At 41.3% G+C, this 23,386-nt stretch overlaps 1 protein-coding gene across 1 annotated transcript in view; it reads right to left on the reverse strand.

Moving 5' to 3' along the window:
* LOC125893281 (proprotein convertase subtilisin/kexin type 4-like) overlaps positions 1–22,060 on the reverse strand; it is a 207,295-nt gene extending 185,235 nt beyond the window's left edge. The window contains exons 1-3 of the mRNA XM_049583852.1: positions 21,914–22,060; positions 20,855–21,030; positions 2,541–2,633 (exon numbers count right to left, since the gene is read on the reverse strand). Coding sequence (XP_049439809.1) covers positions 2,541–2,633; positions 20,855–21,025 — 264 coding nt within the window. The 5' untranslated portion in view covers positions 21,026–21,030; positions 21,914–22,060. The remainder of the gene's footprint in view (positions 1–2,540; positions 2,634–20,854; positions 21,031–21,913) is intronic.
* Between the last annotated feature and the right edge of the window lie 1,326 nt (positions 22,061–23,386).

Here is a 23,386-nt window from a genome sequence, read left to right on the forward strand (position 1 = left end):
AGCTTTGGGAAAGAAAGAAGACTTTCCAGTCAGGAAAGACTTTGTCTGACCTCCCCTTCAGAGCATGTTACTTGAATATCCATCCTTTTGTGGTGAGATTTAAGAAGTGATTTTGATGGCAGATTAAATAAAAAGGATGCTGGTTTGTTTGTGAAGCTGAGAAGAAAACGTCAAAATCACAGCCACAAAATGTAACTGACCTTTCGTCATTCTTCAGAGGATGCAACCTGAACTGATGTTGCAAACACATGATTTCAACATGATTTTGCCAGTTGCGGAAGTTTAAACAAACACCTTTTTTAAATTCAAAACTTCACGGAGAACTATGACGACAAACAACAACTCGGTTTAGTTTCACTTGATATCTAACGCATGAAAACATCATCATATAATGCTTTTGTCACACAGTGCTGCACCAGTAAATCTTTTAGTAAGTCTTTTATTTTAAACAAATGAAATTTCTTCCAAAAGTAACACACTCAACACCTTGGCCATGGCTGGATTATGAGACAATGGGCCTCTGGGCACAGATATGCAAAAGGCCCCATCACCCCTCCTACATAGGAGCAAGAAATACAGACTTTGTGGTGCGTTTGAGTCTTTTTATTATTGTTTTGCATCTCTTTGTAGTCATTATGCATCTTTCTGAGATAATTTTGTGTATTTTTTGGTCATTTTTTTGTCTCTTCGTGGTTGTTTTGCCCCTTTTGTAATTATTGTGTTTTTCTCTCTGCAGTTCCTTTACATGTTTTATGGTCATTTTGAGTCTTTTCCTGGTCAGTACGTGTTTCTTCAAGTGACATTTTGGAGGTGAAGGCCAGCGGGGCCCCTGGGCCTGTGCCCTGTAGCCTGTTCAGTAAGCCATCCACGCCTTATGCATGATGCCAGGATTGGTATTTTACCATGTTACTTGAATACTGTTTTTACCTCAGAGAACAGTTTAGGAAGCATTACACTAACATTAACACTGTCTCACTGTTACGGCTTACTAAACATCGCATGGTGCAGTAATTAGGCAGCCCAGTAATGTAACCCACCTGCAACGCAATGCAAAGCACAGTGTGCAATGCAGAGCGAAAAGCAGCACACAGCTCTGTATAGACAGAGGCCTGGTCAGAGGTGGGTGGATGGAGTATAGCTCACGCTTTGGCAGCAGGCCAGCTGCTGTAGCCAACACACAGTAATTGTGTTTGGCAACACATAACCCACCATAAATACATCCTCCATATACTTATTACAATATTGACTGTTTTCAGCCTTAAAAATGCTAAATTAAAGCAGATTCTATCTGATTGTGTAAAGGACTACGGCAATATTTTAATAAGTTTCCTACAGGGCTCAAGTTAGTGATAAAGATTTTTTTTCTTGCCTTGATGCCAAAAATGATTAGTGCACATAAAAGAACATAGCCAACAAACAGATTTCAATACAAGGCATTTAAGGATGCAACAGCACCCACTTAGGAGATGCAACGTCTAAGTATGCAATTGTTCATTATCCCAAAACATTATTTGTGCAATCCATTAATTTTAAGACTCATTATGAAATGTGGGACATTTTGGGGGTGCAAATTCATTTTCACCAAAAGTTACGATGGTAGAAAAGTAATTAAAGTTACAGTTTAATGAAATCATGAACCATACATGGAGTCACTGGAGATTGTGCATAAATTACTTCAATTAATCACACGCACACTGATTCAGATGATAACTCTGAATCACAAAGTTGGGAATCTTCTCTCACTTTTACTCTCTGTCCATTTCTTTCACTTGCTATTACTTGTGTGTTTTGGTGCCTGCGTCTGTGTATGAATGCACCATTGCTTTGTTTGTGTGTGTCGCTGAAGGGGCAGTGTGTTGGGGAAGGGCCAAAGGTCTGGTGCACCCTGGAGAACGGACAGGGCCGAAGCCGCATCTCCTACCCTCCCTCCCGTCCCTCCTCCCTCACCCTGTGCTGTCATGGGATGTCTCCGTGGGTGACGGTTTCCCTGGCAACCGAAGCCCTGTGAGGAGGCTGCATTGTGCACTCCGAGGGTGATGCAGAACGGCTTGTTGAAGGTGGTGAGGAAGGGGGGGGGGGGGGCAAAGTGATATCGGATGGAACAGGCACACAAGCTACACAAGCAGGGTAAACAACTTTCAGCCATTACTCACCACATGGCTCTGTTTCTTTTTTTTCATCCTTCTCGCTAATCAACACTAGACCCTGATTAAAACAGCAACGCCAGCCAAATGAACTTCCATTTGCATATACATGCTGTGTAAAATCAGAACCGATGCCAGAGTGTGAATTCACCTTGACGTGGCCGTGTTAAATGTATCAAACAGTCACGTCTAAGTAGCTGAACGCTCTGATTTGCTGTAGTTACAAATCCATTTCCCGCTGTGTTACACAGACAGTGCGAGTCAGGCCAAAAAAAACAACAACCTCAGAGCAGCTTCTTTTGGGAACCTGCAACTTGAGCCCCCTCTTTAGATCCTAACGTGTGATGGGTATTTTATATAGTGGAGTTTATTCAAAGGAACAGTTAAAATACTTACCCCTCCTGTGTTTGAAAGACTGTTCTCAAAGGTGGCTCTATCAGGGCGCCCCCTGCTGTCTCTAAGGGTGTACACATCCTCCAGGCTGCCAACCTGTCAGCATAGAAACAAATGTTGTGGTCACCTTCAGGACATAAAGGGTTACAGAACATGTGCTCTGTTGAGTGCCTTTTATTTAAGAATTTGTTAGAAAGATTGTGCCCTCCAAAGCTAAGGATATGATAAGAATAGAAAAGACGCATGGAAAATCATACAAGTGTTTTCATCATTACAGAGAGACCAGTACGCGTACAGTGTGAGGGTCAAAGCACATAACGTATTCAGCCTTAATCACCCATATGACCCTTTGCACAACATGATATCAGCGTATCCCCTCCAGCCATCTGTCTTGTGTGGGTTTTTCTGCGAGAGGTGGGCCGAAATCAAATAGCACACAGTTTATCTAACCTTATCCTGGGCTTTTCATTTCCAAGCCTTATAAACTCAAATCGTATTGACCGCCTGGGAGAGTTAGAACTAACTAAGTGAAATCTACTCGCCGGCAATTGTGTGCAAGGCGCGCATTGTGTGTGTGTGCATGTGTGTGTGTGTGTGGCTTGCTGATTCTATCTCCCTTCACATTCATTCTCTCTATTCTCTGTCCCTGAGGTGCATCAGGGCTGAGACTGCAGAGTAAATTGTCCCAAATTGAGTTCCTTCTTGCCGGCAGATACAGGCCACATCCCGACCGTTTAGAGCGAGAGAGAGAGAAAGAGAGAGAGAAAACAATCACAGCACACATCACTCGCTTGAAAATTTTCTCTCTAATTTCTCTCTTTGCCTTTCTTTTCTACTCACCCTCCCTGTCTCTCCCTCTTTTCTCTCTCCTCTGCTGATTTCCCTGCTGCCTCTCTTTCTTCTCCCGGCACATTATTCTTCTGCTTCTCCCTCTTTATATCACTCTCTGTGTGTCTTCCCTTGTCTTTGTCTGCTGAGATAGGTACACATCAGTCTTTCCTTGCTCAGCTTGGCTTTTTCCTTCCTTTGATGATTCTCTGCCCTCCTGCTCGTTTCCCTTCCTCCATCTTTTTCTCGTCTTTCTCCCTTGAACCACTGCTACTTTTCTTCATCACCCCCACCAACAGTTTTCTCTCTTCCTTCCCCATGTCCTTTCCTCACCCTGGTTTCTATCCCTCCTTTGCTCTCTCATCCCACCCTCCATGGCTGGCTGTACCCGGTGACATCGTACCCATCAGCGCAGACCTCCTGGGTGGAGGAGTCTCGCTCTGACAATAATCACACAGTAAGTTTAGAACGCTGGCAGCCCAGCTGAGCTGAGCTGAACTGAGCACACGCGACTCCCCTGACGCCGGCACACTCCATTTAACTCAGCGGGGGAGCTGCAGGCTGGCTTGGGCAGGGATGAAGCCCGAGACAGGGATGGGGATGCCATAGGGTTTTTGGGATAGGGGGGCACTGGGGGCTGGTGATGGAGCAGTGACTGGAGACAGATATGGAAATGGGATGAGGAAGGATGGCTGGAGATGAAACTGGTGCTGCAGGGGATGGAGAGGGGGTAAGGTTTTGGACTTTTGGGTGTGGGCAGAAAGTGTTTTTTTCCCCCTCTCTCTTTTTTTAAGATGCTCATGTCACCGTCTCTGCATGGAATGATAACTCCTCTCCACTTTCACTGCATGCTCTCTGCAAAATCCCCTCTCTCTCTTCCCTTAGCTTTTAGGGTGTTTATTTCTTGTACTGGCACCAGGGTCATAGAAACTTCTCTTCAACTGGAGAACTGAGTTTTCAAGCATTTACACAACCAAGATCCCTCTTGCTGAAGTCCCTACCAGCCCCATGGGTGCTGTAACTAACCTTAACCTTTGATCTCACTAGGAAAAAAAACAGCAAAGAAAAAATAAACTCCCTCTTGGAATCAATTAAGAAACACTTTGATATTTTCTATTTCTTACCGCCATTCTCCCAGAAGTGAGAAGATAAAACTGGAGATTTGAAGACTACACATAAGATTGGAACAAGCATAACCAAAATTGTGGCAAAATCAAAGGCTGCTTCACCCAAATTTATGATTTGCTTTTCCCCCCATGGGTCTTGACTGGTGTTTCGCAACACAGACAGCTTTGGTGCCATTGGTCCAGGCTTTTGGATATATTTCTAAGAAACTTCTGCCACATTAATACAATGCAGGTTAAAGGAATTTCATCTGAAGTGGCCACAGCATCTAAGAAAGTCATTTTAACTCAACAACATTGTGTTGCTCCTTGGCACTGCGCACTGTGGAGCTCTCCATGGTGCTGATGTGCGTCTGTGGCTGTGAGCAGATAGGGAGCCAAGCTGGGTGGTTTCTCTTGCTCCTGTCCACACCAGTGGGAAGTCCTAGCCAAATTCTTGACTTTACCTGTTGCCTAATGTTTGTTGTGTTCAGCACCATAGATTGACAGATGTCTAGTTATAGTAGTTAGATCTAGTTAGAGTCAGTATTAAGTTATTGTCTAATTTACTAAGAAATATCTCCCTCTTTTCTCTGTCAGCCTCGTGTGTTTCAAGTAGCCTGGCAAGCTAATGGCCAGAATGGCAAAAAGAAAAAAAACAAGGTATCTCAGCATGTGTTTGTGTCTCAAATTTGGCAGCACCACTAATGTTCACTTGGGCCTTTTTTAAAGACCCAGGTGCATGCCAGCTTCAGGTAACAGTTTAAGGCTCAGTTCAAGTTAAAAGCCATGCTGGCTGAAGAGTTTTGTTTAACCAAGATAATAAAGCTCTTTAAGTGATGGTAAATGGACTATAATTATACAGCGCTTTTATCCAGAGCTCTTTATAGTACTCATTCACACACACACACACACACACACACACACACACACACACACTGGTCTAACCATCAGGAGCAGCTCGGGGTTCACTGTCTCGTTCTGTGATATGAGAGGAAAACCCAACGATTAGCTGACGATCTGCTCTACCTGCTGAGCCACAGCCGCATCTCCTGTGTCCAGCCTTTAACTGCATTGTAGTCTTCAGATCTCACCATCAGCAGTTTTTTTTTCAGTAGGAAGTTGTTCAAGTACGGTATGGACAATCAAGTCCATATACATTATATTGTGAAGGACATATTGCATTTGAATCCTTTAATTACAGTTTTTCATTCACACCCACTGAAGTGGGAGCAGAAATCTAGAGGCAGATATCTCAAATGTCAGAAAATATAAGCATAACTATTTGGCCAGGTAGCACTGCAGCTAAGTGAGACAATCTGTCTTTTGTAATTTGTGTGAACCAACCCTTTAAATTGTAATAGCAGTCAGCGACCCATAAAAACAGAGAAACACTTCCTGCTAAATGTGTCACTTTGACAACTTGACATTATTGACACTGGCTGTGCATAACGTACACACAGTTAAAACTACAGCTGTACATGAAAATTAGTGAGCAATTTGAATCCAAAACAAACACGCACACGCCCTCACAAATAGACACATACCCACATCCTCGTGCCCTGCCAGAGCAGGTTCACAGCAAAACAATATGAGGCCAATCAGGGGACCATTGGTATGGCTCTCCCTCTGCTAATGAAGGCACTTTGAAAAGGTAATCTAATTCACCAGCAGCAATTAAGGCTGGGAGCGCCTTGTCACTATCAATTATCCGCTCCTTCACTCATGTTCTCCAGTGTGGACGCTGAGCCTGCCTGACACACAGCACTGTCGGACAAATCAACCCCATCAGCCAGCCAGTCACTGAGAACACTAATCATGAGAGTTTTCAAACACACACACACACACACACACACACACACACACACACACACACACACACACACACACACACACTCAGACACACAGATAGATACTGTATGCTTGAATCATTGCACGATGAACTAAGTGAGCTTGACATAAATTGGGATGTCCTGCGGTCAGAGGTAGATCTTTACAGAGGATCCATAAACAGTATAGATACTGGATCCTACAGAGTGCTACTGCAGGTGGCATGCTATTGTCAAGTGTTTGGTGTGTGTGTATGTGTCTACATAGTAGAGATTTCAACTTTTTTTTGGACTAATGGTCAGACAAAATGCATTTGAGGAATACTGTTGTTGTTGTTTTTTTTTACCATTTTCTCGCGTTATAGATCAAAAAATGAATGAATCCAAAAATAATAATCAGTACATACATCACAAATGAATCCACATTAACTGAAAGAATTTTAAGACAAATATTCAGCTGTGAGAAGGGAAAGATCCAGATATTGTAGATGCATCATATTGATAAGTGGCCATTCCTCTATTTATCACTATTAGTTTGATAGTCTTTGGTTTTTAATTCGGATGAATCAAACTAAATATAGTATTATTAAACCTGTCAGATTGTAGCATCTTGTGTTAGATTTCATGGAAATATAGTAAACTCTAGAGAGCTTTTGGATGGTGCAAGCCTCCAGCAAGGATAACAAAATCCTGTAAACTGGCCATTTTATTAATGATTTAGTTTTAATTTATTCTGGAGAATACAGTCCAGATGCAGCAACAGGGGGCATGGACCTAAGCAGGCAATGGACCATGTGTTCTTGCGGTCAGAGCTCTGGAGGGTTGAGCCACACCAGATCAAAGTCCTGATTTAACCAGTCGATGACGTCATCCCCAGCCAATCTATCATATTCTGCTGGGGCTTGGCAGAAACTCCAGTGTGCCTGCTGAGCCAAAGAAGAGGATCCTAGGAACATATTCTAAGCTGATACCCAAAGGCCCTGGGAGATGGGCCCTATCACTAGCACCACAAGTGCTGAGGGTCATAGTGGATGTCATCAGTACAGGGATCTCTCATAGCAAGTAGCAACAACCAGCGAGACAATCCAATCACCTTGGTCAAGTCCAGCAGGAGGGCTCCTTGCTGCAACACAGAGCTGGAACAGAAGGTTGCCCATGGGAGACAGGTTAGATTCCTAGTCCAGTGATCACATCTAGATGAGACATGGACCTGGTGCCTAAAACAAAGCAAATGGTCCTGCTGGAGTATACTGTTTCTTGTGAAGACCAGATGAAGGAGGCCTTTTATAGAAGGAGGGCCAAGTACGAGGGGCTGTCAGACGAGTGCCAAAGCAGGGGATGGAGGACCCAGTATGAGGCCATCAAAGTGTGGTGCAGAAGCTTTACAAGCCAGTCACTCCACAGGGTACTCAAGCTCCTTGGGATTACAGGAGTGTTCAGCAGGCAAGCCGTCAAGATGATCACACATGCCGAAGCGAAGGTGTCAAGGTGGCTGTGGACCACACAAGTTACTTGGACAAGTCAGAGCCTGATTACTCCTGGCTGGGTGGCCTGTGTGAGGGTTTCTGATGTTAAAAGACTTGAAATACACAAAAACCACAGGTAATATCACTGATGATGTGTGCAAGTTGCATCGAAAGGTGTGTGAGTGTGTGTTTTTGGATTTTAATTGATTTGATCTGTAGAATAAATATTGTTATGGAAAATAATGCTGATTTTTTTAGACCACCTAAATCCTGGGAATATTAGGGCTCTGACTGACATGAAACTGCTCATGACCACTATGTTACAGACATCTAAATTTCCTTTGCTACCGTGGTGCCAAATATAAGAGTAACATCCCCTGGAGTTATTATGTGCATATGTCAACTAGATTCAGTTCACAATGCATTTGGGAATAATGGCAAAAAAAAAGACTGCGGCAACTGGTTACAGGAAGTTGTATTTAAATTTAAAAACAAATATTTAAAAAACTATTTCTGGGAGGAATCTCAAACTTCGTTGTGTGAAACATTTGTTGAAGATTGAATGAAAATTATTGAAAATTCAACAAGGCAGACAATCTGTCTGGAGGGAAATAGGTGTGCAGACATAAATAGATATGTAATAAGTTATGGAGTCACAAGCAAAAATGAAAAGAGCTTTATGAAGAGCCACCTGGTGCTTACCACAGCAAAGACTAATCCATTTGTGTTTGTCCTATTGCAGAACTTTGTATCAAAATTCATTAAAACCTGATAAATAGCATTTCAGACAAAACACCCACATGCTACTTGTTTATTATTGGGTAACTGCAGTGATCCAAGTTCAAAGACATATTAACCACTTGAAAGTCCTTCTCGGGTTTTTCTACAATAAGATGTCTGTGACATTGATATTGTACACAGGAAGACACAGCACCCTGACCTGTCGCCCTCCTCTCGGACTGAGGACAACACCGCAATTCAACTAGACCTTCAGACTCCAGACAGAGGTATAAGCTGACAGACAGGACTATTGAAAATGCTCTTCTCAAGGTCTTGATTGCTTAACTGAATCTCTCCAACTAATGACCTTAGTCCAAGGCACTGATGAAGAGGGGATTAGCATAACAGTACTGCTGCTGTAAGGAGAGCGCTGCAAAGCTTTCAAAGGATAATATGTGGGCTTGACTGCTGCTGCAGGAAATCAAAATTCCTAGGTACTGATGGATGTTAATGATACATGAATATCAATTTACTGCTATCTGAAATGTAAATTCAATCAAAGATTGTAATCTTTAAGTCCCATTTCACAGGTATTAATATACCATCATTAATAACTCTTGTCTTCCTTGTATATTAATTTAGCAAAAACATAGTTTTATTAAATAAACTAAAAAAAAAATAAGTTTAATTAAAAAAGAAGTCTAGATCATCAAAAGCTCTCTTATAAGCAATGGGGGCTTAAAAGTCCAGCATGTAAGATTTAGGGCAATATAGGTTGGCAGAGATGGAATAAAATATATGTTTTCTTTAGTGTATAATCACCTGATAAGAACATTGCTACCATAGAATGAGCTGCTCATATCTACACAGGGAGTGGGTCCTCGTCTACAGAATCTGCCGTATTGCACCGCCATGTTACTACACTAGCCCAGAAGGGAACACGCATTCGTTGGCTCTATATGGGGCCATTCACATTTTTGGTTCAGCCACCATAGATAGCAGTCCCTCAGTGATGAACCAAACAGTGTTTGGATTTGAAACATGAAATGGCTTTATCCCGTGTTTTACCGCTTTTAATCACCCCCTTATCTGTTTCTTTTGGAGAGGAGAAGACCTCTGCAGATAATTCTGATTATGATAAAAACCTCCTGAACAATGAGCACTGAGGGAACCCTTACTGGGGGTTCACGCTTGGCACATGGGAGAAGTATCAGCTGGTTGCAATCTGCAATCCTCACCAGTAGATGCCACTAAATCCTACACACTGTTCCTTTAAAGCTTAAAGCACTGATGAAAAAAGCAAAAGAAAAGGCTACTAAAAACATCCCAGAACGCAATATATGGAAATGACAAAACTTTAAGCTCTTCAGTTATCATTTGTAACTGAATGGAAAGAGGAGTAAAATTAAGATGATTCAGATTCCAATCAATCAACAACGTGCATGTTTGCCGAGGTTTTTTTTTTAGTTCATGTGCAAGATGAACTGTAAAAGCTGCCGCATAAAACAGCAATTCTGACCTCACATCAACCTAACATCACCTCCTGTCCTTTGTTAATAAAGACTACAGAGACTACCAGCTAACCAACATGCATGCCTTTTTAGCCCCCATGTCAGAGGAAACAACCCTGTCTGTCTTGTGTATTTGTAATACAAAAAATATCGCAGACAGACAATGTACTAATTGCATTAACATAATGTACTAGACGCGTTTTTGTGCAATTAAAGTCTCCAAATAACTTGACTTGCATGCCTTAGGACCTGGAGGTGGAAAGCCACAGACATTCGGAGAACATACAAACTCCACATAGAAAGACTCCAGCAGCCAGTGTATTCAAACACAGGACATTCTTGCTGCAAGGCAACACTGCTAATTGGTTATTTAACTATTAACTGTATTGATAGAATGATAACCACATAATTTTCCTCTAACTTCAGATAAGGTACTTAACGTGCCATCGTCCTTTGTATTAATTAAAATAAGCAAAAAACTAAACTTTTTGAGATTCTTTGACACAACTGAAACATCTCAATCAATATGCTGTACACAGTATATTATGATATGGAAACAAAATGACTTGGATCAGCTGCAGTCCTGGCTACTACTACTGCTGCTGCTGCTGAGAGGAACAACTGATAAAAAGCTCCCATAAGGACTAAATATTGGACTTAACAATTCTGGACCCCAACCAAAAATCACTGGCAATTATGCGAGTTGGAAGTCAGAGTGAAAACAGGGAAGAATAATAGATTAATCAATTAAAGAACTGAATTCTAATTATCCCATTGTGGCTTTTTATTTTGTTTTACCTAATGTGCAGCCTCAGGAACAAGTACAGCTACAGTATAAAATTCACTGTGGCACACTGTATGCTTTGCTGGGTGCTGTGATGCCTGAGTACAGCTAAAGGTTAACAGAACACGACATACTCTTCGAAGACACCCCAACAGTAATTACCAAAAGAAACAGTATTATAAATCAAGAGAGGAAATACAGAAATACAAAATCTACCTTAACTAAAAAAAATCCTTGAGCTGCTCTCCACTTACAGGTTGAGAACAGCTCAGCTGGTTTCTCCTCCAGCTGAGACACTTGACAAACTAAGGACTCTAAAAGCTCTAATTAAACTCTTTGAGAACTGCTTAATTTTATTTGCCATTGAAACAATGACAATCTCAACAATCATAAGTCTTGATTTTAAAAAAATGTCATGAAACTGGATAATTATTAAGGCAAGTGTTTGACGTTCATTTAACTGTAAAAGCTTATCACAGGAGCCAGGTGATAAGAATGGTTGCCAAATGATACATCGCTATTATGTTAGGTAGTATTTTTGTTATGTGAAGTCAAAGCATCAGTGATTTCTCTAGATTTACTTTTGTTCTTCCACATTTTTCTTCATGTCTGTGTTTTCTTATCACTCTTCACCCGTTTGTTATTGATTCCTATGGATAAGAAATACCTTCGTTCCCTCTTCAACTGTCAAATCAGATTATCATACTGCACAGCAGATGATTGAAGGACCCAAGCATCACAATTCAAAACAACTCACTTGAAGGAAAAAAGCAGATTTAAGGCACTGTGAAACACACAAGCTCAACAAGAGCTGCAGATACTGTGATCCACTTGTTCTGTCTTTTGTTCCTTAATGTCTTTTTTTAATATTTTGTTTATTTTTTATGTTTGTGTCCTTTCATTTTCTGACAATTTCTTTTTTTGTTTGCTAAAACAGCTTTAAAACATGACTTGATATGAAGCCTTGTGATGATCCGTGAGAACTGTTGGTAGCTCCTTCTTTCCTTTTATAAATCATCTTTGGAAAATCTGCCCACCTCTGCATTAAAGTTGCCTGTGTGTCTAGCACTGATGTACCCAGATGTGACACCTATGGTTCTTTTTTTTTAAGTAAACAATGAATTTTTTACTCCAAATGACACTAAAATTGATGACAAATGCCTGTTACGAGTTAGCAGAGCTGAAACTGATAACCTTGCTGACTTCTTCCGAACGTCTTACTGAACTTCAATTTACAATATCAAAGGGAAAGCTACCTGCACTGCACTGAATGCCAGACAGACCAAGTTAGGGACTAGCTTATGAACACAGTGGAGCCTTTAACAGCAAAAGAGACAGAAACTTCCTTTTAGAGATGGTGGAGACCAAAACAGAGCTAAAAAGGACACTGAACATTGGACTAACATTTGTCCGATAGGCAAATATCGAACTCCAGATCAATCAATCATTTATTTGTCACATGGAACCATACTGGATACATCTCCAGTTAAATATGATCCCATCAGCTCCTTCGACTTAGGCATTGCAATTTAGCCCTTTCTGCCTTTTCTTACACTGTAGGCTGCTGCTTTATAATTGTCCTCGTCTTTGGATGGTTCTCCATGGTTTCTGGTTGTGGAGTGATTTAAACTGTATTTTGGGTACAGTTGCTTCTGTCGTTTCACAAATTAAATCCACCACAAACTCACTGAATTCATGGGTGTCATCGATGATGTCAATGGCGGTGTCCTGGAACCACTCTGGACTCTGATTGGCTCTATGTCTCTATCTCTCGTGTCACTGGGGGGGAACGTCATAGTTTGTCCTATTGCAGAACTTTGTATGTGGCACACGCCTCCTCTCCTTCACTCTATTTTTTCAGATTGCCAAATAGAAAAAGAGGCACCTGGCTGAATGGCCCTGTCCAGTACTTAGCCAAGTCTTGGTGAAACAAAGGATATTAAATTTCCTGATAGCTGGCTGAATACTGAAACAGCACAGAAGTTGCCCTGTGTTATCCAACATCTGCGCAATGGCTTAGGGGTGGCATAATGCATTGATAACCAACATCATGGGTTACAGGAATACATAGATTTGCAAAAAGTGTCTCAGCGCATTGAACATAAATTGAGCTGCTTCTGAAAAAAGCTCCATAAAACAAGCTGCAGCTATAAAAACTTTGCCTACAAGTGCAAGTGACGTTACAGCATGCGCCATCTAACGTTATTCAGCTGTTTTTATATTTTCTGTTTACTTTAACGGGCATGCACAAGTGAGAAAACGGCTTAAACTAAAATTACAGTGCATTGTTACAGTCTGTAAACCATTTCAGTTCCTTTCCTCGCCCAACACCGATGCAAAAATATATTTGCCAGTAATTATTTTAACAGTGTATTACTCCAGTGATTAAATACATCCATGTCATAACCATATGAAGTTTTACGTCAAGTACTTAAGTAAAAATACTAATTCTCCAGTTCAGGGAAAGGATTGCTGTGATATAGTGATTAGATTAATTTATTTGCCACAGCTATCATATTGAATTTGAGGTCCATTACTTTCTGATCAGGTAACTGACACATGGGGCCACCACAGTTAGTCATTATAAACAAGTGGTCTCATCTGGTTACTGCTATTATACCAATATCAATCAATCAATATCAATAATCATTTATAGATTATTATTTACAGACCACTGTAACTACAAACACTACATGCTGGCATTAACACAAACTATAAGCTTTCACCAACCTCAGCCAAAAATATTATAAACAGCATAGTTCAAAAAGCAAACACTAAAAGCCCGATTTGTACTCCAGCATCTGATGGCAGTTCAGCAGAGTTGGACTTTGAGTCATCTCAGTGCTGAAGCATCCACAGGACGCGTGCCCCACTGCTGCTGACGGCCTCCAACCGCCAGACAGAAAGAGGAGAGAGCAACAGAGATGGAGGGAGGCATGGAAGGGAAAAGCATGAAGGATAAACAAAAACAAACACAGACATCAAGAGTCATTGAAGCAGTGTGTGAGAGCCACGTGAGGCAGCCCACCCTATGGAGAAAATAGCAGCTGGTGTGTATACTAACAGCCCTACAGGGGCTGTGACCTCCGCAGCCCCAAATATGGAGAAGCAGAAAGGAGAGATAGGAGGAGGGCTGGGTGATTGAGGGGGATGCTTGGGGCTAAATGGGGTGAGCAGTTAAGCCTTGTTGGTTACAGTATTGGCAGGAAATGCAGGACATGGGAGGGAGGGTACTACAGTCCATATCAAAGTGACACATACAGAAAATTATGTTTTTTTTAAAGAGAGATATAACTACTGTAGTTTAGGATTGGGTGAGTTATTTAGTATAAATCTTACATACAGATTCTATTTTTTTATATCTTTGTGCTTACCAATTTAATTGCTAATATTTAAGACTGTAGCAACATCACCAAAGAGACACCCAACTGGGCAAGAAACTTGGCCAGTCAGATGATCATACAGGTTGTAACTAAACCTCCAAGTTCTGCCAAAGTTGTGATTATTTCCCCACAAAGCCAAAAGGGATGTGTCATCAGTGGTAAGGTGGTGAATTAGGGCTACTCGCTTATGGCAAAAATCATAACCACAACTATTTCGGTCAATCGTGAGATCACGATCATTTAATACAGTTACTCATTGACTTTGGATACATCATGCATTTACTGAACTTAAAGAAGTGGATTTTTTAAATATAATTCGACTGAAAAACAGGCTTGACGTAAACTAAACATGCCACAGCCTGGCTGAGTATCAGTTTGGGCTTTTAGGGAGGGGTGAACGTGCACTGCTATAAAGGAAAATGGTGCGATTTATAACACAAGAAACGAGAGAGCATCATTGCAGCACAATAATCCTTTTCACTAGATTATCCTGTTTTCCTAATTGTTGGAAGCCAAAATTGTAATTGAAAATAAAATCTGATTAATTGCCCAGCTCTGAGGTGAACAAAAACACACTTAGGCATTCATACAAATCCTCAAAAACAAAGCTGATAAAATCCTGGATTACAGAAGTACATAAATTAACAAGAAAAGACCAAAATGGAGAAAAATAATCCCCAAAATTATTAGAAAGAAAAAAAAAATTACCTGTAGACACCCACACATGACAACAGAATGGGGAAATGATTATGAAAGATGAGCCCACAATGGTCTTTCATCCAATCCATTCATGACAAAAACCGTCATTGTTCCGCAGTTCAATTAAATTCTACTAAACACAATTTAGGGTTCAAAGATACCAAAACTACGCAGTAATCAAAAATTATGTATACTTACGTGGAATACAATCAATACAGCACATCAGCATTAACTCTGGATTGAGGCTCCCTATAGACACTGAGGGTAGCCTGAGTGAAATCAACTGACTCATTTAATAGTCTTACAATGAATAAATGAGATATGACATGAACTGGTGGCCAAAGAGTGTAACTTATTATTATCAACAGCTATTTTCAATATTGATTACTGTGCTTATCATTTTCTTGATAGGTTCATTGTTCAGTGTATGAAATGTCTAAAAAGTTTGTTTTTTCTTTATGTCAAAGGGGATGCCTTTGAATTGCTACTTTTTCTTGACAAAACCAAAACACATTTAATCTGATATCGCATACCACAAAGAAAAGCAGCAACAAATGTGCTTAAAATAAATGAAATGAATTGATTATTGGATTCAATGTCAATTTATACTGACATATAAATATACAAAAATATTCTCTTTTCCTGTACCATTAGTTTATAATATATTCAGGTGCTTAAAATGTGCTGTACTGTGAATGTGTCAATGTGATGTCATTACATACGTGGGAATTAGCTGGGTATTACATAAACAGGCTTACTGCACTCTACACCCAGATACTAAGTTATTACATTCCAAGTCTAAGTTGCTACAAACCTGCTTCACTTATTTCTGTCCTTCATGAGTCCCACTCAGTTAGGAGTTAAGCAACCAAAATAAAATCCCCTCTCTGCAGCAGAAATCATAAAAACTCACAATTATTTCAACCGTGAAATATAATTCTCCTTAGATGAAAACAATCTGCAGTGATCTGCTATTTGAATATTAAAATAGACATGCACTGGAGTCCACTGTCACATTACACAGGTTTAGACTGTATGTGTTTTCTGCAAAACTTTCTCAGCTTCTTACTTCGCTGAGGAAATAGAAATCACTGAGCAGAAGATACACTCTACAGCAGCAGTAACTGACAAACTTGTCGTAAAAGTTCATCCACAAAGCTTATAATAAACAACAACTTCATAAAATCTGGTTTACTTTCACTTATTTCCCTCTAAGCTCTTTTTATAAACCCATTCAGAGCAAAGACTTGTTGTTAAATCCAACAGCAAAGCTATGAAACATGAAATTTTACAATATTTCTCAATATTCCATATCACCTATGAGAGCATTGTGTATGAGCGTGTTTGTGTGCTTCCACCGCCACTCGCTGCTCTTGTCCACCATCTTCCTTTATCTTCTTTATCTCTCTCTCTTTCCCTATCGCTCTCTCCATTTCAATATTGAAGAGAGTTTTATTAAGGGCTAGACTCGGGTGTGCTGAGGCGCTCTCAGTAATTTTCCTACAAAGTGCTTTAATCCATCACACGGCCAACATGTGGCCTTTGCAGCCATACATCATCTCAGCCCGGGGAGAGAGAGGAAGGGAAAGAGAGGGAGTGGTAGCATAATTTCTGCTCTCCTCCTCCTCCTCCTCCTCCTCCTCACCCCCTTCTTCTTCTCCTTCTTCTCCTTCTTCATCTCCCGCCAGAGTTTCCCACCTGGGAGGGAAACCACATCTTCTCCACATATTCCTCAGTCAAGTCCTCTCTCCATTTACAAATGAGAGTGAGGCATGAGGGAGGACGGAGTGAGGAGAAGAGGGGGGCGGCAGTACGCAAAGAGAGAGAGCGAAAATGAAAGAGATGGAGATAGCCGTGAGTGAATGAGTGAGTGAATGAGTGTGTGAGGGAGAGAAAAAGAGATAAGGAAAATGGAGAAAAGCTTACTGGAATGAATTAAAATTGGGGACAAAAGCGGGTGAGAGGAAGTCAGACTGTGTGTGTGGGTGTGTGTGTGTTGTGCATGCTATATGCACAAGGTGTGTGCATCTGTACTTGCGCGAGGAAATAGAAATAGGAAGAGGAGTAGAGATGGGGGAGAAAAAAAAAGTGCTGCATTTCCCAGCATGCAGCTGGTGCAGCGTTGCCCTCTGTGTTGCCCCTGGCCAACACCTGCCTCCATTTCGCTCTCTCCGCCCTCCTCGCGCCGAGGAGCAGCGGTGAACTCTGGGCCCCCTGACTAATGGAATGGGCCCTCTCTTCCAACCATTAGAGGATTGGTGTCCCTTTTCGCGCCCCTGGGTGCCCTACGGTACAGAAAAGGGAGAGGAAGGGGCGAGGGAGGAGATGGTGGCACGTTGGCCTTTTTCCTTTCGCCAGACATACACACACACACACACACACACACACACCTGGCCATAACATAACAGCCTGAAGTAATCCAGCCAGAGTAAGGCTTGACATAGCTTAGCATCTGACTGAGGCTATTTCTGAGAGGATATTAGAAATTCTGAATTGGGTGCAGCGCTGCGAGGTTTCAGAGAAGAAGCTCTCTGAATGTGTACGACAGCGGCCCCGGCTGATCGTGGAGCGTTTGTGTGATTTCATTTAGCCGGTAAATCCAGTGCTCTACCTCAATTACATCTGCTTTACTTGGATGGAAAACACACCTCGTGAGTACAGAGGGAGGAGAGGGGAGTGGAGGGGAGGGGTGGGGAAGTGGGGGGAAGCGTGGAGCGGATTGGGGATTGAATCTCTCGATGAGCTGATAGCACGTCCGCAGACAGCGAGCCAAGCTGTGCTGTGGTAATGTTATGCTAATGATATGGTAATGATATGGTAATCTGCCAGCAGTATTCCACCTCACTGGAGAGAAGGGGAATCTGGGAGGCCTTTCACCATTGGTTGGAGACCGGGGACTTCCTGGTGTCAGAGTTCAAGACAAAAACCCTGCACGCACACATATAGGCACACACACACATACACACACACACTTAATTCTTGAAGCAGTGATCTCAGCGAAAATAAAAACAATGCAACACATAGACCTAATCTGGCTTTAATCGGATTTGCAAACTCTTAAGTAAGCAAGAAATAATACCTGTAAACAATGCAGTATCATGTGATGTAACTTAAAACTAGGTCGGCTGTATTGTCAGCAAGCCTGCAAGCTGAGGCTTCTTTTTAATCAGCGTGTAATATCAAGTCGCTGTGCTGTTGTTTTGTGCAGGCATAAAGTGAAACAGAAAATCATCTATTTTAGATCGCGATCAGGTTATTTCTTTTTTTCTTTGTCATTGTGTGTGAAACCCTGCACCTGTAATGGCTGCCATTACCTGCCTAGTCAGAGCATCTCTTTCTCTCTGGCTCATAATGATTGCATTAAACCAGCACATCCTTGGTTGGAGATGAGACTCGCCATTGTACGACAGTAATCTTTGAATCCACGTCAGTACTGCCACACAGCCGTAATAATTACAAGCAAGATATCCCTGGGTCGACTGCATTTGTTTGTTTCTTTATTTAAATTTTGCTACATTTCACTGCATCATTGGAAATGAGCCGACCGATTTAAAAGGAATGTTGACAAACTACAAGCCGTCTTTAAACGTGTCTAAATGAGCAAGGTGTGAGACAACTGAAAGACAAATGTGGATAGATAAACTTCATCTCTTTAGCACATTTAAAAATCATAAAGACTGACAGGAAATGCTTCAATGCGTCTGCTACCAAAAGAGGCACCTGCAGAAAGGAACTGCAGTGGATCAGAGTAAATCTGCCCGTACGGCATAAAGACATCATCGTGGGTATTTTGCTTTGTTTTTCTTTGTATTTTACAGTTGCAAAATGGATATGTCAAGTCTGCACAATGGAGAGATGAGATGACATTTTCCTGGATGCTGTACACTAAATCAAAGAGACCAACAATATGTTGAGTGCCAGCGTGGAGACATTTGATTCCCATTCCACTCATGCGGCATTACCACTGGAATGCCAGCAGACATCACAATCCTCCCAAGCTGGCGTAGGGCTTGACAGACTTTTCATTCCACTTCAGTGTTTTTAAAAAATATATATATCACAGCAAATTGTCAAGCACTGGCTTCTTCTTGATATTACGATATTTACAATATTTGACTTAACAAAGGCGATTTAGTGTCAGTGACATTTAGCATCAGCCTCTGGCGACAGACAGGTAGAAGAAGCCCGTCAGCAGATTGGACCTGGGGGGATCATGAAAGTGGGGGTTGTCTGAGGCTTTTCTCAGGATAGACCTGGACACCTCATTAACACAAACATACTGACTACACATCCTTGACAATGAATTACTATAGAATCACACTGCAGCATCCTTTCACTGACTTCTACAACGCCATAGGATTCTTGCACCATTTCACAAATGTAAAGCCATAAAAACTACAGAAATAACGACAGTTATTGCAAATTTGTGTTTCATAGCACCGTGTTTATGCACACGTAAATGGGAAGATGTTTCTGCTTTTGTTTTGGTCATTACAAGTACATCGGTGGGACTGTCAGTGGTGTATAAAGGAGCAGAAAACAATGCAGGAAGAGGCAGAGGTGTTTGTGCGCATACATGAGGGACAATGAGAGAGAGACAGGCAGAGAGGAAGACAGAGATGGGGGTGGACTGTCCAATACACTCCTGATAAAGGTCAAAGAAATGTTTTATTCATGATCCAAGCAGCAGCAGCAGCAGCAGCAGCAGCATAGGCAGCAGGGCCAAGGTTGAAATGAGCTTGTGTCCCCGCTCCCCAGGGCCAACGCAGCACACAGCCTCACACCAGGCCAGCGGACACTCCTTCTAACTCTTATCAATAATGTCAAAACACACACACATACACACAAATCCTGTATCACTTATCAATAACTTCAAATCACAGTTTTTTGATTGTCTGCCATGAGCAAAATCGATGCTGAAATGTGCATCTGCCGCCAAAGAACAAAGTGCAATACGCTTTAAATGAATGAAGTGAAACTAAAACCTTTTATGGGGACTCTTGGGAGATGTAGTGTGGGCTTTTCTCACCTTTAGGGCTCTTTCTATAACCAATTATAAACACAACTATGAACATGAAAAACATAATATCTAAAAAAAATCAAGATGGATCATCCTCACTGTATTTAAGGTCAGGCACTTACGCTATCTGGGTGCTTTACCAGCAGAAATTTCCATGATGGATTGCTTACACAGTGTTTGTTATCAAATAGTACATTCTATCCCAAGAATCTGTGTTGATTCTTTGAAAAGAAGAACTTAAATAAAAGAATCCCTTTTTAAAAATCCTGAATGTAGCAGAGCACAGCAGGAACGGATGTCAATTCATGAGGGCTCTTACCTTTTAAATCTTTCTGACTGTGAACCTTTCATAAAAGAGAATCAGAAGAAGTTCATTTCAAAATATGTTATGCCCTTGAACAGCCTCTTTGAACTCGCTCCTACAAAAAAAAGGACTGTATTCCACCTATCCAAGACCTGCTCCGAGCCCTTATTTTTTATTGCAGCCGAGAACATTTTTTGAGGGAGCTGACACACTTTCAGGCTCAACAACCAAAGTAACCTTTAAAGTATTGATGTGGATAAATCACATCTAGCCTTCTGACAAATGGAAAGATTTCAGCATGACAGATTAAAACTCAGGCAAATAGGTAAAGACCCAATCATCTCCAAAGACATTCAACTGCAGCCGATTCCACATATAGGAATTTTGCACGTGCGTAAACTAAGGTGTGTGTATATGTGTGCGTGTGTTCCTTTCTATGTGTCTTTTCATATGTGTGTGTCACTCTCTGTGGACGGCCTACTGTGTTGATCAGATAGGAAATATTCAGAAACGCTGCTGTAATTTGATGAAAGTCAGATATCCCTCAAATAGGAAAGTGAAGTCAGCACTTTGGCAGCTCTTCAAAAAAATCTCAGGAACCAGATTTAGCAAATGTAAACTTCAGGCTCATATGTGGAGACAGCAACAGGGGTTTTAAACATGCACTGACCCGTTGTATGAACTCCAGCCCGTGCTGGTCCGCTAGAGCTCTGGCGGCTTTGATGCCTCCGTCCATTTGCACTGCATAGAAGACATGGCGGTTGGTCCCACGATGCCCCTCTGTGGTCACTAGTTTCCTCTGCAGCAGGCAGGCAAGCACCAGCACAACCACTCTGAACATGGAGCCTTTAAAAGGAAGATACAGGAGAAAATGACTGACTGGTTTTCAAATTATTAGATGTATTAACTAATCTTTTCACAGATCCATGTTAATAATGTATGTTTTAGGACACTATGTCAGTCTTAACCCACATTCCTGCTTTGTAGAATGATGTTAGTGTGTTTTAGGAATAAAAGCAGTGTGACCGCCTAATGAAAGCCTTCACAACACTGATGCACATAAACATCCCTCAGTGAAAAAAAGTATGTCAGCAGAGCTGCAACTAATGATTATTTCATTTTCCATTCATCTGCTGATTTTGTGGTTAATATTGTCTATAAAAGCCACAAAATGTGGAAAAAATGCCCAACGTGACATATTAAAACAGCTGGTTTTGTCCAACCAGCAGTCCAAGAGCCAAAGAGATTCAATTTACTATCATATATGAAGAAAAACATTAAATTCTCACATCTAAGAAGCTGGAATCCGCTACTGTTTTTTCATTTTCGCTTGAAAAAAGGCTGAAGCAATTACAATAATCAAAATAGCTGCACATTCTTTTTTCAGCTCTACATGTCAGACATCATTTAACTTTTAAAAACTGACACACAGCAGTATTCAGGACCCCACTGAATACGCTCTCCCTCCATTGGTTCTTCATAATGTCTAAAAACTGACATTATAAATATCGACATTAGAAAAACACAAACACCTACGATTTTAAACATTACCATAACACTCCAAATACCATCTAACTACACACATGAGTTTATAGAGTGTGGGATTCAGCATCTCAGCGCAACAGTATTGAACATTGGCAATTGTGAAACAATTTGCCCACAGCCACCTCCTCTGTACTTTTGCATGAAATCCACAGTGGCTGCCACCTACAGCATGTGAACCACCCACCTGTAGCCACGGAGAGTGAAACGTCCAGGAGAAATCTTTCACCCAGTGCGATGAAAGCTAGAACTCTGGCATCGGGGGCCCCAAGCGAGACAACACACTCTCTCCAGTTCCCAACCCACACGTTTAATCTCCTGGCCTTGATGCAAATGCTTCTGAGAGCAGAAAAACAGTGGCGCTCTCATTGTGTGAACTAACTTCCCTCTTTAAGCAAAACAGGAACTTTATCAGTCTTTTCTCTATGCCTGCGCTTTCCTGTGAACGATGATGGAACAAAAAGTTGTCACTTCACTCTTCTCGGTATCTACTCAACAAGAAAAATACCCAATGCACTATTGAAGAGCATTAATTGCTTAGACTCCCACTCCTTCCCCCAGATTATGCAACTAACATTTACTGTCAATTTCTTTATATACAGTATATACATCACTTTATATTGAATGCAATTAGGAAAGAAATTATGTAACCAGCTGTATTCAGTCAGTTCTTTTTCTCATACACACAGCTCCTCAACATTAAAAGACTACATCAAATTCAGGCTGCAACTATTAGTCCATCAATCGATTAGGCAATTGGCAAGAAAATTCATATGTAACTATTTTAAGCGTCTGTTGTTTAAGTCACATTTTAGGCATAAGTGTTGCTCTGTGATGTTCTGTGGTTCCAGCTTCTCAAATGTGAACATCTGCTGTTTTTGTGTTAGTCTTGAACCAAATATTCCAGAGTTTTAGACTGCTGGTCAGACAAAACAAGCTATTTGAATATGAAAACTTGGGCTTTTGGACATTTTTTTACCTCTGACATTTTACAAATCAAACAATTCATCACTTAATTGAGAAAATAATCAGCAGATTACTTGATAATGAAAAAAAATTGCTCAGTCTTACATCTAATCATCATTATGAAACCTACTGTCTGCAGTCTTTGTACTTCTTGGGTCTATTTGGGCACTTTTTATGCCCAAAAACACCCACTAACATACAGTAAAGCTTAAAACTGGAAGATTAAGATCTCTCACTCTATATATAATTCTGTTTGTATGTTTATCTGACTTCCCTTCAAAAGCAAAGTGCCTCCTCCTGCAGCATTTTCCCCCCAAACAACAAACAGTGCAGCTGACCACCGTTTAAAGTCTACAGCATCATTCAGCTCCAATCTCCCAAGCCGCTGATTGAAATCGATAACCTCACTTGGGGCTCGGGCCCCAGTCAATCCCACTGGAGGTGCAGGGCCGGCAGCGTACACCCCACCCAGAGAGGAGCGGGCCTCGGGCAGAGATGGAGTAGACAGGGAGGGCGAGAGGGAGGGAGAGCACATGAGACTGGAGTACAGGAGAGCCACATTGAACAGTGTCAGGGCCTCGGGGCCTACTGGGACGCTGATAAAGTACCTGGACATTTTTATAGACAAACTACTTATTTCCGTCCTCATATCGCTTGGGAAGACTGATAACTTTATATTCCTCTCAGGCAGAGG

This window comes from Epinephelus fuscoguttatus, linkage group LG8, assembly GCF_011397635.1.
Source record: "Epinephelus fuscoguttatus linkage group LG8, E.fuscoguttatus.final_Chr_v1".
NCBI classification, from domain to species: domain Eukaryota; kingdom Metazoa; phylum Chordata; class Actinopteri; order Perciformes; family Serranidae; genus Epinephelus; species Epinephelus fuscoguttatus.